This window comes from Oncorhynchus tshawytscha, linkage group LG28 (assembly GCF_018296145.1).
Source record: "Oncorhynchus tshawytscha isolate Ot180627B linkage group LG28, Otsh_v2.0, whole genome shotgun sequence".
Classification (NCBI taxonomy): domain Eukaryota; kingdom Metazoa; phylum Chordata; class Actinopteri; order Salmoniformes; family Salmonidae; genus Oncorhynchus; species Oncorhynchus tshawytscha.
The window spans coordinates 20,787,086-20,804,511 of NC_056456.1; the positions used below are offsets into that span (position 1 = coordinate 20,787,086).

The 17,426-nt window shown below is 39.9% G+C and overlaps 2 protein-coding genes and 1 long non-coding RNA gene across 7 annotated transcripts; 1 reads left to right on the forward strand and 2 right to left on the reverse strand.

Moving 5' to 3' along the window:
* Positions 1-1,239: 1,239 nt before the first annotated feature.
* LOC112226891 (protein transport protein Sec61 subunit gamma) lies at positions 1,240-4,599 on the reverse strand. Of its 2 annotated transcripts, none has more exons than XM_024391543.2 (4): positions 4,466-4,599; positions 3,934-4,045; positions 2,704-2,806; positions 1,240-1,391 (listed from the first exon to the last, which is right to left on the reverse strand). In XM_024391543.2, exons 2-4 carry the CDS (start codon positions 4,025-4,027, stop codon positions 1,382-1,384), a joined length of 207 nt encoding a protein of 68 aa, XP_024247311.1. In that variant the 5' UTR covers positions 4,028-4,045; positions 4,466-4,599; the 3' UTR covers positions 1,240-1,381. The 2 variants fall into 2 exon arrangements, with proteins under 2 accessions (XP_024247311.1, XP_024247312.1); XM_024391544.1 differs by lacking the exon at positions 4,466-4,599 and adding an exon at positions 4,373-4,460.
* A 3,318-nt stretch (positions 4,600-7,917) lies between these two features.
* LOC112226893 (probable G-protein coupled receptor 141) lies at positions 7,918-10,730 on the forward strand. Of its 3 annotated transcripts, none has more exons than XM_024391547.2 (4): positions 7,918-8,474; positions 8,736-8,906; positions 9,109-9,190; positions 9,299-10,730. In XM_024391547.2, exon 4 carries the CDS (start codon positions 9,315-9,317, stop codon positions 10,200-10,202), a length of 888 nt encoding a protein of 295 aa, XP_024247315.1. In that variant the 5' UTR covers positions 7,918-8,474; positions 8,736-8,906; positions 9,109-9,190; positions 9,299-9,314; the 3' UTR covers positions 10,203-10,730. The 3 variants fall into 3 exon arrangements, with proteins under 3 accessions (XP_024247315.1, XP_024247314.1, XP_024247313.1); XM_024391546.2 differs by having other exon boundaries at positions 8,736-8,781; XM_024391545.2 differs by having other exon boundaries at positions 7,919-8,474; positions 8,736-8,834.
* A 405-nt stretch (positions 10,731-11,135) lies between these two features.
* LOC112226894 lies at positions 11,136-14,658 on the reverse strand. Of its 2 annotated transcripts, none has more exons than XR_002949795.2 (3): positions 14,344-14,658; positions 13,071-13,272; positions 11,136-12,784 (listed from the first exon to the last, which is right to left on the reverse strand). It is a non-coding gene; the product is annotated as an uncharacterized LOC112226894 (long non-coding RNA). The 2 variants fall into 2 exon arrangements; XR_002949794.2 differs by having other exon boundaries at positions 13,071-13,248; positions 14,344-14,654.
* Between the last annotated feature and the right edge of the window lie 2,768 nt (positions 14,659-17,426).

Consider the following 17,426-nt stretch of genomic DNA (forward strand, 5'->3'; position numbering starts at 1 on the left):
CACCACAGTCGGCAATGTTGCAGCAACCTCAGCATCAATGATTCATACAGTACTTGGATATGATTTTTATTACATGAAGCTTACGATTTTACTCACCTCTTCAAAATGTCATCCATACAGATATCCCCTTCTGGCCCTAAAATCCATAAGCCTGAATAGAACATTCACTCACTCTGGGCTTTGAACCTTTCACAGTGTTTCAAATTCAGTTCATTCAGCTCTACTTGTTTTCCTTGTGTGTGTTACAATATTTACAGCAATAAAAGGTTAGTAGGAGGGGAGGAAAATCCAAGTCATATAATATGGAACACACAGACTCACATAATTAGAATTCCCTAGAGATCCTCTCTGATTCTCAAGATTTTGCAGTGTACAAAGAGGTCATGTTTGCTACTAGCCTTAAGGGAACAAGGACTACACAAGAGAACATAGTAAATAGAAAAAGTTTGTGTAGCAGCAGCTCTGCAAGCTTATCTTTTTCTGACTATGATGTGAAGTTGTGCAAAACAAACTGAGCCGGAAATAACTCTTAGATTGATGTTAGAATTAAATGAAAAACAGAAGATAATGAACTTGATTTAATCAATCCATTCAGGGTGTACTGTCATCATATCAGTAATGGAAGACAGCATTAGTCCTTCCTTAGAGGAAACATAACATCGTCCCCAAGCTGTATCACAACCGGCCGTGATTGGTCCCATAGGGGGGCGCACAATTGGCCCAGCGTCGTCCGGTGTTGGCCGGTGTAGGCCGTCATTGTAAATAAGAATTTGTTCTTAACTGACTTGCCTAGTTAAATATAGGTTTAAAAAAAAGGGGGTGGAAAAAAGCACAGCGCATATAAGCCTCCCACTAAGTTTGTCCCTTAGTGGGAGTGAACATTGAATTCTATGGGTGTGACCTTACTGAGTAAATTATTTTTCATTTCATTTTAGCCAATCACATGACTGCAAGGCATAAATCTAAAACACATATGGGGGGGGGGTAAATTGGTTGGTAGATTAAGCCAAATAAGACAACGCGTCGCAAGTTTCTCCCGATCTATCTGTATTGGCTAACTAAGGCCAAGTTTGATGCGTTGGCCCACCAGACTCTTCGCGCATTTGGGGCGGAAGTGTCTGGGAATGAGATTAGAGGAAATATAACCAATAACGTGTTCATCAAAACAATACGGTGAATTCCAAAACTCTTGATCAGTGTTCATATTTTCAGTTATTTAGAGGAAATTAACACCAAAGATTTGAATTCTTACTAAGCCAGATTTATTTACAGAGCAAACAAATATGAACTGAAGATAATAATATACAAAGAAGAAAAAAAACACTTCTCGGCATTTGAACCCATGTCTTGTTGCAGCTAGTCAGTCAGTCCGGAGAGATATTCAACCACCACTGCAAGACAAAATTGCAATTAATTAATATAAAAGAGATAAGAATGTTTTAAAATATGAAAAAGCAATTGCCATGAAGGAACAGTGCCATCTATCATCATTGTGCAGAAATGGATTTACAGAAGGGCTATTCAACTGCCGGCCCACAGTCCAGATCGGGCCCTTTCTCAATCACACTGGATCCCTGATCAGTTCTGGAATATTATTTTCAAAATCTGGGGAGGAAATTCCATGCAAAAATCTTATGTTTATTGCCAAAATGACAAATGCTACTAGGCCCTTTAGTGTAGTTTCTAGCGTTAGATGGGATTATTATTTTCTTTTTCTTTTTATGAATTTTGCTTTAGCGTTAGAATGGTTTGGACTATAGCATCCACTATGACCCCATTCCTGAAAGCTAAGACTCTCAGGAACGTGCACCTTCCGTTTCCCCTCGATGATGCCCACAAGGTGTGCAGGACTCGTTAGAAGGACATATGAGAAAAAAAGACTGACAATGGGCTGTGATGATACCATTGTCGCAGGCAAAAATTAAAACAGACCAAACTATTTGGTCCTTTAAAAACCTGCTGTATGTAAAATATTGACTTCTATAGCTTGAAAAATAATTAGGGCCGGGACGATACCAGTATCATGATACTCGTTAGTATTGTGGCAAGGAAAGAAAACACAAAGCGGCTTTAACTTTTTTTTTGGAAAAACAGCCCTATTTTTTGGAAACAAACATAATGTTGTCATCCAGAGTAACATGTATTTATTTCCCAAGCTATAGCACACACAATTTTACATACAGCATGTTTTTAAAGGACCAAATAGTTTGGTCTGCTATACGTTTTAATTTTTGCCATGGAAAATAATTGTCCCGGCCCTACTAATGTCTGGAGAAAATGAATTCAAAGCACACTTCCTTTAGACTGAAATGTTGAACAAGGCTACCGGATTGCTATATCTTCATGTGTGATTTATAACCTTTATTGAGATAATGACAATAGGGCCAGAGTCAAAGTTTTTCTTAAATACATTGGTACACATTTGTTTTCTAATATAGAGCATCACATAGCCTGCTGGTCCATCTTATCACTGTGTGTTGAGGCAATAGAGACAAAATACTTTGTTTTCAGAGGGGAAGGAATGACCAAATTACTTTCAGCAACATTTAAGTGCATTATATGGTGTGTGTGCATAGTAATATATATAGCTCTTCTGGAGAATAATTGCATGTCGAAAAATTTTCAGCCTCCCTGCAACCATAAAAGTATAGTTGAATAGCCCTGATTTACAGTAATACTAAGCTACTGTTAATTAATACTTACACAATGATGTTGTTGATGGGGATGTGGATGAGTTTGACAAAGAAACCAATGAAACCCATGATAGCAAAACCTATTGCTGTGGCCATTGCAATCTTTGAGAATTCTGAAATTAAAAATAAAAGTTTAATCAGATTTTGCATGGCCAAATTCTGTTGGCTGCTACCTTACACAGTTTGGTTTACCTGAGGCTAACAAATCATTAAATCATGTACAGTATTGTAAAACAATGTAGTTTGCTACCCTCTGTTAGTGGATTGTGATTAACCAAAATGTTGGATAAAAATATGTGAATTCCATTTTGTTTGTTTTATTTTGATGTGCTTAACACTCACATTGAGCAGTTTCTCTAGAGATGACACATTCCCAGGCTAGATGGAAACTACTACATAAATCACAACAGGCCAATATTCTACATAGTTTAGTGAAGAAAATATGGTAGTTAACTACAATGACCATAATGCATTGCGTGCCTTGTCCGGTCTGTGTGTTTCTTTGCCTGCTAAATTAGGTTAGTGTGGGGAAGAGGTTTTGGCCTTTCTAGGGAGTTTTTCCTAGCCACCGTGCTTCTACACCTGCATTGCTTGCTGTTTGGGGTTTTAGGCTGGGTTTCTGTACAGCACTTTGAGATATCAGCTGATGTACGAAGGGCTATATAAATAAATTTGATTTGATTTGAAGACATGGAGAGTGAGAGAAGAATGCGCGAACGAGAGGGAGAGTGTCGTTGCTTCACGAGGTATCTCTACCAGAAAATACATGAACTAAGTGATGGATAGTTGGTATTCAGCAGTCATAAAAGTGCGCCTTATTTAAATAATCGAACCGAAATTACCTCAAAAAGCACGAATCGTTCAGCACTACCTTTTGTATGCTACCTTAGAAAGTTAGATCAACCAGAAGCTAACAAATCATTAAATCAATTCAATAGAATAAATGTGCGGTATTGTTACTGTAAAAAATTATGGATTTGGATAGTCAACTGATAAAAGCAGAAAATAAGACAGTGACAGAAAGGAGTGATCTATAATACAAATAAATATGCCCAATCAGTTCTACGCATATACGATGACATCATGCTAGGAAGGGAGGCTTGCGAGAATTCCTCAAAAGGTAACTACATTTCGGTTTATTTACAGTATAAGTGTCCCGTGTTGTCTAAGAAACGTCGACCATTCACAACAGCCAGCCATTCATGATAAGGATAAATAACTATGATACAAAATAGATTACCTTTTCTGTCTGGCTTGGTACACCTCTTCACAAGCCTTATTGAGTCCTTCACAAACTGCCGGCTGGGCTCCACAAATTGCATTACTTGGTCCATGTTGGAAAGGTTTTGATCCTAATGGGGGAACAATACATACAATTTATAAGTTCATGTATAGGCCTACTAAGCAGCATATATACATCTAATAGTGTAAGCGTTTAGGTTAGTGTCATTTTGCTGTAGCTCAGTAGCCTATACACCAGTGTAACCCTCCAGTACCATAAACTTCAGGCTTGGGTTTGCTTAATATTTCAACACACTGGTTTGTGCCAATGTTTAACATTTCGTGAAGACATTGAAATAGTTAGTCACAATGTAGCGAATACTGCAGCTCAGCCAATGTAAGATAGCTACATTGTAACGACTGTTCTTCTGAAAACAATATATTGTTGAAGCTCTTACACTGCGTGTCTGTCTTGATGAAACTTCTAAACTATTAACAACACAAAAATAGATCTGTAAATTAATGTGATAGGGTAATTCTAGTAGACTTACCGGAGTTCTCTTCTGAAGACCTATTTATGTGACTGCTCTATGTAAAGGCCACGTATGTTCTAAAACACGACGTCGACATCGGGTAAATACGCATGCGCTCAAGGGTAACTCGGATGTGAAGGATGACGCCAACTCTGACGCACGCGAAATAGGAAAAGTAGCGACATTCTTCAGGGGTGTAAACCGAGCTTTCGTGTCCTGAGTAAATCTAGTAAATGCACTTACTTATGAATCAAATAATGCCTAATGGAATAGCTAAGCTACATGCTCTCCTGAGAACCTCTATATGGATGTTGTAAACCACCGTGCCCGTGATAATTCCGAAACCAATGTACTTCTGTGAACATAATGCTAAGAAAGAAAGGGAGTGCCTGTTAACCTTAAAATACATGGTATTGGTATAGGCAGCTTGTATGAATACAATTAAATCCCCTCCTGCCCAGATAGGAATATTTTTTACTAACATGTACATGGCTAAAAAGGACTGTCCTCGTGCACACACCCTTAAATCAAATGTAAATCCACCTATTCCTCTACAATGTATGGAAACCATTTCTAGAGGCAGTCATTCAGGCATGGACTTTGAAGCTGTGCAAGATTGAATGCAGTCACTCACTCACTAGATGGTAGTAAGGTGCCATGTACTGCATATGGCTGTCTTTCAGAAAACAGTGGTAGCAGTTTCAGCAAACGCCTTGTTCAAGATCTTGAGAATCGTGGAAATGTACTGTGGTTTTAACTTTGAAGTATGATATTACTGCCATGCACTTAAATAATACCATGGTATAGATGTGGATCATGGAAATACCATGGTAAGGCACAATAATGATAAATGGTAGCAAAAATGATCATATGGTACAATCTTTATTAATTGTGCATTACCATAGTACAATGGCAGTATAATGCATTAAATAAATAAACTCCCCAAGGTCAAAAGAGTTTGGTTGGTATTATATTGGTGAATTTATTTACCAGTATGGGCAAGTTTCTGATAAAGTCAGAGACAGGCTACTATTGTTGGTCCTAGTTTGACTGTAACATTAAAGATAAAGGGAAATAGTTGCTGTGAAAAAAGGGAAATACTTTCTGTATAGTGTTGTTTTTTGCTCATGTTTGGGTTCCCTGTGTTGCCAACCTGAAATGTGGGAGAATGTGAGATATATGGCAGCCTAATCTTTGGCATTTTGTAATCATTTACAGTATTTATAGTAAAGTTTTTTTTTGCCGCTCTAGTGGTTGCTTCACGTGCTCTTACTCTACATTGGCTCTGCCTAGTCAGCCTGCCTGCCTAGTCAGTTGAATGAGGGAGCCGAGTTAATTAAAAACTGAAGAGGGAAGCACCAGATAAAACAGATATTTTAAACGTTATCATCACGGTGAGCGAGTTATAGAGCACATGATATGAAACACAAAGTTAAGCAGAGTGTGATCATATACTTGTTATTTCTTGATGATGTCTGTAGCCATGACGTTCTTTGAACGGCTGGTCATGGATCACATGAACACCATTATCCCAGAAACCCTAGACCCACTCAAATTTGCATACCGCACTAACACTTCACATTGCCCTTTCCCACCTAGACAAAAGGAACACGTATGTGAGAATGCTATTCATTGACTACAGCTCAGCATTCAACACCATAGTGCCCTCAAAGCTCATCACTAAGCTAAAGATCCTGGGACTAAACAACTCCCTCTGCAACTGGATCCTGGACTTTCTGACGGGCATCCCTCGGGATAAGGGTAGGTAACAACACAGGGGATCCTCAACACGGGCCCCTCAGGGGTGCGTGCTCAGTCCCCTCCTGTACTCCCTGTTCACTCATGACTGCACGGCCAGGCACGACTCCAACACCATCATTAAGTTTGCAGATGACACAACAGTGGTAGGCCTGATCACTGACAACAACGAGATAGCCTATAGGGAGGAGGTCAGACATCTGGTCGTGTGGTGCCAGGACAACAATGGAGATGATTGTGGACTACAGGAAAAGGAGGAAAAGGAGCACGCCCCCATTCTCATCGAGGGGCTGTAGTGGAGCAGGTTGAGAGCTTCAAGTTCCTTGGTGTCCACATCACCAACAAACTAACATGGTACAAGCACACCAAGACAGTTGTGAAGAGGGCACAACAAAAACTATTCCCCCTCAGCAGACTGAAAAGATTTGGCCTGGGTCCTCAGATCCTCAAAAGGTTCTACAGCTGAACCATCGAGAGCATCCTGACTGGTTGCATCACTGCCTGGTATGGCTACTGCTCGGCCTCCGACCGCAAGACACTCCAGAGGGTAGTGCGAACGGCCCAATACATCACTGGGGCCAAGCTTCCTGCCATCCAGGACTTCTATACCATGCGGTATCAGAGGAAGGCCCAAAAAATTGTCAAAGACTCCACCCACCCTAGTCATAGACTGTTCTCTCTGCTACCGCATGGTAAGCGGTACCGGAGCGCCAAGTCTAGGTCCAAGAGGCTTCTAAACAGCTTCTACCCTCAAGCCACACAACTCCTGGACATGTAATCAAATGGCTACCCAGACTATTTGCATTGCCCCGCCCACCCCCTTTTACACTGCTGCTAGTCTGTTATTATCTATGCATAGTGACTTTAATAACTCTACCTTCATGTACATATTACCTCAATTACCTCGACTAACCGGTGCCCCCGCACATTGACTCTTTACCGGTACCCCCTGTATATAGCCTCACTATTGTTATTTTACTGCTACTCTTTAATTATTTGTTCCTTTTTTTTCTTATTCTTATTTTTTTGTAGGTATTTTTTTTAAACTGCATTTTTCGTTAAGGTCTTGTAAGTAAGCATTTCACTGTAAGGTCTGCACCTGTTGTATTCAGCGCATGTGACAACTAACATTTGATTTGATCGTGGTGAAATCCCTAAGCTGTTTCCTTCCTCTCCGGCAACTGAGTCAGGAAGGGCGTCTGTATCTTTGTATTGATACACAATACAAAGTGTAATTAATAACTGCACCATGCTCAAAGGGATATTCAATGTGTTCTTTATTTTTACCCAACAACTAATAGGTGCCCTTTGTGAACCATTGGAAAACCTCCCTGGTCTTTGTGCTTGAAATTCACTGTTCAACTGAGGGACTTTACATATAATTTGTATGTGTGGGGCACAGAGATGGGGCAGTCGTTTAAAAGTCATGTTAAACACTATTATTGCACACAGAGTCAGTCCATGCATCTTATTATGTGATGTGTTAAGTACATATTTACTTCTGAATTAATTTAGGCTTACCATACAAAAGGTTTTTAATACTTGATTAATTAGTAAACATTTCTAAAAACATAATTCCACTTTGACATAATTGGGTATTGTATGTAGATCATTGACACAAAATGTCAATATAATACATTTTAAATTCAGGCCGTAATACAGCAGTATGTGGAAAACGTCAAGGGGTGTGAATGCTTTCTGAAGGCACTGTACATAGCTACTTCAATTACCTCGTTCCCCGCACATCGACTCGGTACTGGTTCTCACTGTATATACCCATGTTCTTTTTTCTCGTTATTGTTATTCATTATTCATTGTGTATTTATTCCTCATGTCACTTTTTATATTGTATTTTTGTATCTTTAACTCTGTATTGTTTGTCTACCTATGTTTACAGAGCACGTGACAAGAAAATGTGATTTAATTTTAATCTAGGGTTAGGGTTGTGGATAAAGCTAGGGTTAGCGTGAACTGGAATGTGGTCATAAAGCTAGGATTAGGGTTGTGGTTGAATTGTGAAAATAATGATTCCTCTCAGATTATTGGTGATACAAAGGAATCAGGAAGTGTTTGGTGCTTCCCCAAGCCTGACAATGTAGAAAGGTGACTTCCGTGTGTTAGTAATCTATTTCACATCAATAAAGGGTTGTGACATACGTCTCCTATAATTCAGACGGTTTATCAGTGTCATGAGCTACAAGGCAGGTTGAGCACCTTCTCAGAAGATGTTCTACATTTGGATTCTGCGTCCTCCACCTCTCAATTACAGGTACATTACTGTAGCATTGACATTATATAAACTAAAAAGGAATGACTGTAAACCCTATCTTTGATATTCAGACAATATTTACTTTGACGCCTCACCTGTCAATAATAGGACATATTTGGTTATAATTCTGTAGATAATGATGTACTTCACTAGAAATTTGATATCAAACAAAGATATGGAATCTCCACACATACTGTAGTATTGGCCACAAACAGAAAAACCATTCTGAGTTAATAATTATCCAACTGTTCCACCTGACAGGTCGTATCTGCATACCAATGGCTCTGCTGGAGAGGTCAGTTCTAAGGTGTGTGCAGCCAGTGAACACTCTGAAACGGACAACCTTATGTTAGGTCAACGGTATGACTATGTTTTTCTCTCATTTCTTGCTTCAGAAGAGGGTCAGGTGAATTTGTGGTTTTATTTAATCAGGTATTTTCTGTTTTATTCATTTCCCATGTATTCCCGTAGCCAGTTTATTTTAGTGAGCTTTTCATGACTATTAATCACGTTTGTCAGTGCTGTTTAGCTATGTACATATTCTATGAGTATTGTATATATATATATAGTCCATTTTCCATACAGTTGCCTACTATTTCCATACTGTACTATTGACACACTTTTACTCCCACAGCCCCATATCTTCTATATTTAATTTAGGTCATTTAGCTGACACTCTTATCCAGAGGGACATACAGTTGGTGCATTAAACTAAGGTAAGACGACATGGCCCCCTAACCTAACATTACATTTATAAGAATACTGTATTTATCTAAATAATGTTACATGTCTTACTTCAAATTCTCCTTATTTCACAATTCAAGACACCAAGAGGAGAGGATGGGGAATGGGACAAATGTCGACAATGCCATACCTAAATCATACAGAGATGCATTGCTGTCAATATACACTATTGTGCTCGTTGGAGGGACCATCAGCATGTCCCTCATGATCAACATCATCAAGTCCAACGTCCGCTCGGTGACCACTACAGCCGTTCTGAACCTGATCGTGGTCCACTTCGTCTTCCTCCTGACTGTGCCCTTCCGCCTTTATTTCTATGCGGCCGGCGAGTGGCATCTTGGTCCTAACTTCTGCAAGGTGGTCAGTGCCATGATCCACGCCCACATGTACTTAGCCTTCGTCTTCTATGTGATCATTCTGGTGATCCGCTACCTAAGTTTCTTCAGGAGGTTCAATCAGGTGGAGTTCTACAGGAGGCTGCACGCCCTGGGGGCCAGTGCTGCTGTCTGGGGCCTCATGCTCATTGTGGTGGTCCCTTTGACAGCTGTGAAGTATGGATCATCTACAGATAATAATACAACAACCAATGACAACCAGTGCTTCAATTTCGGAAGGATCTTTGACGAGAAACATACTGTGGCTGTGCTGAATTACATCATCTGTGCTCTCATCATTGTGGTTACATTGGCCCTGGCCTGTTGCCAAGTGTGGATTTTGGGCTGTGTGTACAGAACTCACAGGGCGATGATCTTCTCTCAACAGGAGTTTTGGGCTCAGATCAAAAGTCTTTGCTTTATGCTGGTCATTATAGTATGCTTTGTTCCATACAATGTATTCAGGATTTACTATGTGAGTAATTATAATGTCAGTCTCCAAATGAAGAATGAGTTTGCCCTTGCTGTCACGACGTTCAGCTGCTTTGACATGTTGACTTTTATAGGGAGGGGGTCGTTCAGACCCTGTGATACATGCTGTGTATCATAAGAATAACATGAGAATGTACTTTTTCTTATGATATGTGATGTAAAGAATGTAACATGAGAATAGGACTCTATTTGCACCTTAATTAATACCAAATTATAAAACTGTACAGACTCTTTGTTATACTTACTTCTGATATTGTTTGCTGTGAAGTAACAGTTACATCAGTATGTATACCTCTTTCTAGCAGTTCCCTAAGTGGGATACGTCCTTCAGGTTAAATCAGAAAAGACATGAAAACAAATAGTGGAGCTGTGTTTATTGTTCTTGTTGTACAGTTCTGGAACATGAAAGTATTTACATACTCCCACCACATGGATGGGTTTCTACAAATTAGCTAAACTGATTCTGATTTAACAGTCACCTACAATTTGGCATACTGTAACACATTAGCATAACAAACATACAGTGAATGATCAAACATTTTGTGAATTATCAAATTTTGATAAACCATGCATTCTTTATCATCTTTTTTTACAACTACATTTTCAAGTGAATTATGTTTCATTAAAATGTACTCTGTTCAGTGTTTCACATTTGCCTTCCTTTTGGGAAAACATTTCCATATTAATTAGGAAGGAATAATATAGTAACAATTGATCTACATAAACTCAGCAAAAAAAAGAACTGTCCTCGCTGTCAACAGAGTTTATTTTCAGCAAACTTAACATGTGTAAATATTTATATGAACATAACAAGATTCAACAACTGATACATAAACTGAACAAGTTCCACAGACATGTGACTGACAGAAATTTAATAATGTGTCACTGAACAAGGGGGGGTCAAAATCAAAAGTAACAGTATCTGCTGTGGCCACCAGCTACATTAAGTACTGCAGTGCAATCTCCTCCTCATGAACTGCACCAGATTTGCCAGTTCTTGCTGTGAGATGCCCCCTCTTCCACCAAGGCACCTGCAAGTTCCCAGGCATTTCTGGGGGGAATGGCCCTAGCCCTCAAGTTATTTTGATTTTTACGAATTATCTTTGAAAGACAGGGTCCTGAAAAAGGGACATTTCTTTTTTTTGCTGAGTTTAGTATGACTGCATCAGTGAAATTGCCCATCAGCGACTTTTTAAAGCATGTTACATAGAAAGTATAGGCATACACAATGCGTAACAGGGTTGGGGTCAATTCCAGACAATTTAGGAAGTACACTGAAATTCTAAATCTCTACGATACTTTTCAATTAGGAAAATTTGGGCTTGGAATTTGAGGGGTCTCCCGGGTGGCGCAGTTAGCTGAAATTCTGGGTTCGAGTCCAGGCTCTGTCGTAGCCGGCCATGACCAGGAGACACTGGGGCGGCGCACAATTGGCCCATCGTCGTCCGGGTTATGGGAGGGTTTGGCCAGCAGGGATGTCCTTGTCCCATCACGCACTAGCGACTCCTGTGGCGAGCCGGGCGTAGTGCGCGCTGACACGGTTGCCAAGTGTATGGTGTTTCCTCCAACACATTGGTGCTGCTGGCTTCCGCTTTAGGTGGGCATTGTGTCAAGAAGCAGTGTAGCTTCTTGACACAAGGACGCACAGCTATCGACCTTCGCCTCTGCCGAGTCCGTACGGGAGTTGCAGCGATGAGACAATTGGATACCACGAAATTAGGAAAAATAAATTAAAAAACGATTGGAATTTGATTTACTGTCTGAATAGATTGAAATGGAATTGACCCCAACCCTGGTGCATAATGCCATCATATCATTTGGTAAGCATTTATTACACATACACACCCACTTTAGTGGTGCTTGGCTTCAACAACAGCACTGCAAAATGTTAAACTAACTTGGAATTAAAAAAGTGTATCTTAAAGTACTGGTTGCTACATCTGTGGTTGGCATCAATAGTGATACAGTCTCAGGTGTAAACTACAACTCCAAACAAAGCATACAAAAAGTATAAAATAGTGTACGTGCATTTTTAAAGAAACACTGCGCAAATTAAGATGTTGACAGACCTAGTGTAATCTATTCTGTAAATAATGCCGATATCCAAGGTAGTGGTGTTGTTTAATAAAAACCTGTGATCGATGACGTATACTGTATAACATATACGAGTTAAAAAATTGGGCGGTGTCTGGATGTTTCTGAAGGAAGTATGAGATCAAAATGCTCAAATCCTTTCAGTCACCATACTAACCACAAACTGTAGTCCACCTGTAGTTTCTACTACCTGGAAACCCACTGTCAACCAGCACCATTATAACTGATCTTTCTATGCTCTTTGCAGTTCCTTGCATCCTTTAGTAAGTTAGATGGATCCTGAAATATGACTTAAATCACTATTTGCCAACCTCAGTCTGGCTTTAGCCCTAATCCATTGTTAAATACGTGGATGTTTGGCCCAATCTCCATATTAAAAACAGGTGTCTCACCCAGCCAAGGGCGTCGAATTCTACACAGTTTAATGATTTCCCGTTGACTACAGTTTCTTTCAAAACGAACTACACCGTTTGTGTGACTTTGGGAGACTGTGGTGGTGAGTGCAGGCCCAACTCAGTGTTTAGGCCTGAAAGTTTCCCCGATTCTTCTGCCCTGACTGTGGCAGAGCGTTTGTGGACGATTCCTGACTTTCTTCCATGTCAGATCCTGCTCCAATATAAAGAATATGGAAAATGTAAAGAATATGTTATCTTCATGCTGCAACACAGTGACAGCTACAGTAAATACAATAATGATAGCTCTTAGTATTGAAACATCATGGCTACGTCTCAAATGGCATCCCATTCCCTATATAGTGCACTGTTTGACCAAGGGCCATACTGCATCTGGGTCAGAAGTAGTGCACTATATGGAATCAGGTAGGCCCTGGTCAAAACAAAAACACTATAATAACGCAGCCCATGAAACAGGATCATTTGAATGAAGATCTTACCGGTTGGATTGATGTTGAGTTGAGATAGGCTCAGGGGGAGATCGCTGGCATTTGGGTCAGTGGGGCTTTGGAGGATATCATGCAGGGCATTCCTTCGTCCAGTTCTACCGGAGGCTATGAAGTCTGCATACGTCACTTCAACTTCGGTCATCGCTGACACATGTGCACATAGCCACTCCTGAAACAAGTGTCATTCACAACACTGAAGAAATAGTAGTCAAAATATGTACTGTACATTGACCTGAATATCATTACAATCAACAATATATATTTCATTATAATAGCTTCAAAGATGTATATGTTGCTAGGCCTTCACCAATCATAGCTGGATCATTGGGATGGAGTTCAGAAAGTTTGCATGAGTTTTATTGATTGGACTGAAAACCTTTGCTGTGGAAATAAAGGTGTCACTCATTTTGTGATGATCTGTGGGTGAATTTTACAATTAAATCCAATTAAAAATAGACAATTAAATTGAAATTAGATCACTATAATACTTTTCAGTCAACCATATAGGATGCACTCAATGCACACATTATTCGGCCTGTATCGCAGATCATACACATCTTTTGTCCATCATTGTTCCTCAAAGGATGGCTCCAAACAGCAGACCTGAACGTGGTTTCCCAAAAGCATCTTAAGGCCAATTTCACCATTAGATTGGCTAAATTCATTGTTAGACCCATAGGATCCTAAGGTTCTAAGATGTTTTTTATAGCGATTTTGGAATGTAAATCTTGGTTGGGCAAACTCCCCCCCCCCAATTTGTTTTGATACTACTTGCCAGCAAAGCAGCTACATAACACAACACTAAACAATACATTAATTGCACTATAACGGTGACAAACGTTGCCCACAAACTGTTAGGGCCTACATAAAGCCATCCTAACAGCAGAGCTTTTATCCTAACCACTACGCTCTGTATTTTCCGCTGGCTGCCCCACCACAAAAGAAAGAACTGAGCTAGTCTGAAACACTTGCATTTTGGTGATTCCTTAAGAAAAGCAAAAAAGAGACCATGTTTGCATGCGGCTTTATTAGCTCCATTTTGTTTTTTTACATGGTTGCAAACTGATGTGACACATCGATGCCTAAATAAATAAATAAAAATTAGGGTCTCTGCCCCACCTGCCCTGAATGACGGGTCGCCAATGAAATATGCTTTTGGGAAACCGGGCCCTGATCAGCATATCTAATGCCCATAATTTCCTTGAAAAACAGTGCAATTACATGCGGTGACATGCTCGTTGTTAGTCCGATTTCAGGATCTTACCTTGAGTAATCTGTCATCCTACGACTGTAAAATCCGTGCCACATTTTTGAGCGAGTGACAAAGGGAATCCAGTCTAGTGGGCCTACAAAGGAATCACATTGACCGTACGCGACGCGGATCATCTACAAAACCCCACAGGATTATTTACACTCTAGGTAAATATCTGGATTTAGATAGCCTACTCACATCAGTTTATAGCCTATTGCCTTTACATACGACGTACGGTTATTGTACGCGCATCAATACTATACATGTAAAGCCCCAGCATCGTTGCCTTACATTCCTTGATTGACAGGTTTTCTGCTGCTCTGACCAATAAACACCATCCTAACGCACATCCACAAGATCATTGGATAGGGCGAACAAAAGGGATGAGATTTTGGAGCATCACAGCCGAATCAAAAACAAACGAATGTTGTGCCTCCTATATTCAATTCAAATGGCTTTATTGGCATGGGAAACATATGTTAACAATGCCAAAGCAAGTGAAATAGATAATATACAAAAGTTAAATAATCAAAAATGAACAGTAACCATTACACTCACAGAAGTTCCAGTTGAATAAAGACATTACAAATGTAACAATGTGCAAATGGTTAAAGTACAAAATGGAAAATAAATCAACATAAATATGGGTTGTATTTACAATGGTGTTTGTTCTTCACTGGTTACCCTTTTCTTGTGGCAACAGGTCACAAATATTGCTGCTGTAATGGCACACTGGTATTTCACCCAGTAGAGTTTATCAAAATTGGGTTTGTTTTCGAATTATTTGTGGATCTGTGTAATCTGAGGGAAATATGGGTCTCTAATATGGTCATACAGTTGAAGTCAGAAGTTTACATACACTTAGGTTGGAGTCATTAAAACTTGTTTTTCAACCACTCCACAAATTTCTTGTTAACAAACTATAGTTTGTGCATGACACAAGTAACTTTTCCAACAATTGTTTACAGACAGATTATTTCACTTATAATTCACTGCATCACAATTCCAGTGGGTCAGAAGTTTACATACACTAAATTGACTGTGCCTTTAAACAGCTTGGAAAATTCCAGAAAAGGATGTCATTGCGTTAGAAGCTTCTGATAGGCTAATTGACATCATTTCAGTCAATTGGAGGTGTACCTGTGGATGTATTTCAAGGCCTACCTTCAATCTCAGTGCCTCTTTGCTTGACATCATTGGAAAATCAAAAGAAATCAGCCAAGACCTCAGAAAAATAATTGTAGACCTCCGCAAGTCTGGTTCATCCTTGGGAGCAATTTCCAAACATCTGAAGGTACCATGTTCATCTGTACAAACAATAGTACACAAGTATAAACACCATGGGACCACGCAGCCGTCATACCGCTCAGGAAGGAGACGCGTTCTGTCTCCTAGAGATGAACGTACTTTGGTGCGAAAAGTGCAAAACAATCCCGGAATAACAGCAAAGGACCTTGTGAAGATGCTGGAGGAAACAGGTACAAAAGTATCTATATCCACAGTCGAACGAGTCCTATATCAACATAACTTGAAAGGCCAATCGGCAAGAAAGAAGCCACTCCTCCAAAACTGCCATGAAAAATGCCAGACTATGGTTTGCAACTGCAGATGGGGACAAAGATCGTATTTTTTTGAGAAATGTAATCTGGTCTGATGAAACAAAAATAGAACTGTTTGGCTATAATGATTGTTATGTTTGGAGGAAAAAGGGGAAGGCTTGCAAGCTGAAGAACACCATCCCAACCGTGAAGCACGGGGGTGGCAGCATCATGTTGTGGGGGTGCTTTGCTGCAGGAGGGACTGGTGCACTTCACAAAATAGATGGCATCTTGAGGAAAACAAAGTATGTGGATATATTGAAGCAACATCTCAAGACATCAGTTGGGAAGTTAAAGCTTGGTCGCAAATGTGTCTTCCAAATGGACAATGACCCCAAGCATACTTCCAAAGTTGGGGGAAAATGGCCTCAATCCCACTGAAAAAGCATGTGCGAGCAAGGAGGCCTACAAACCTGACTCAGTTACACCAGCTCTGTCAGGAGGAATGGGCCAAAATTCACCCAACTTATTTTGGGAAGTTTATGGAAGGTTACCTGAAACATTTGACCCAAGTTAAAGAATTTAAAGGCAATGCTACCAAATACTAATTGAGTGCAGGGAAACTTCTGACCCACTGGGAATGTGATGAAAAAAATAAAAGCTGAAATAAATAATTCTCTACTATTATTCTGACATTTCACATTCTTTAAATAAAGTGGTGATCCTAACGGACCTAAGACAGGGAATTATTACTAGGATTAAATGTCAGGAATGGTGAAAAACTGAGTTTAAATGCATTTGGAAAAGGTACATGTAAACTCCCGACTTCAACTGTACATTTGGCAGAAGGTTAGGAAGTGCAGCTCAGTTTCCACCTCATTTTTTGGGGCAGTGTGCACATAGCCTGTCTTCTCTTGAGAGCCAGGTCTGCCTATAGCAGCCTTTCTCAATAGCAAGGCTATGCTCACTGAGTCTGTACATAGTCAAAGCTTTCCTTAAGTTTGGGTCAGTCACAGTGGTCAGGTATTCTACCAGTGTACTCTCCTGTTTAAGGCCAAATAGCATTCTAGTTTGCTCTGGTTTTTTTTGGTTAATTATTTGACAGATTGGAAATGAATATATATTTGTTTTCTCATGGTTGGGTCTAAATCATGTTGCTGTCCTGGGGCTCTGTGGGGTCTGTTTGTGAACAGAGCCCCAGCACCAGATTTCTTAGGGGACTCTTCCCCAGGTTAATCTCTCTGTAGGTGATGGCTTTGTTATGGAAGGTTTGTGAATCGCTTCCTTTTAGGTGGTTGTAGAATTTAATGGCTCTTTTCTGGATTTGGATAATTAGTGGGTATCAGCCTAAATCGGCTCCTCATGCATTATTTGGTGTTTTACGTTGTACACTGAGGATATATTTTTGCAGAATTCTGCATGCAGAGTCTCAATTTGATGTCTCAATTTGGTGTTTGTCCCATTTTGTGAATTCTTGGTTAGTGAGCGGACCCCAGACCTCACAACCATAAAGGGAATGGGTTCGATAACTGATTCAAGTATTTTTAGCCAGATCCG

Coding starts and splice junctions, on each gene's coding strand:
- LOC112226891 (XM_024391543.2), bottom strand. CDS start 4,027: ATGGACCAAGTAATGCAATTTGTGGAGCCCAGCCGGCAGTTTGTGAAG. Junction 2,807..3,933: donor TACCAAGCCAGACAGAAAAG/GTAATCTATTTT, acceptor TTTTAATTTCAG/AATTCTCAAAGATTGCAATG.
- LOC112226893 (XM_024391547.2), top strand. CDS start 9,315: ATGGGGAATGGGACAAATGTCGACAATGCCATACCTAAATCATACAGA.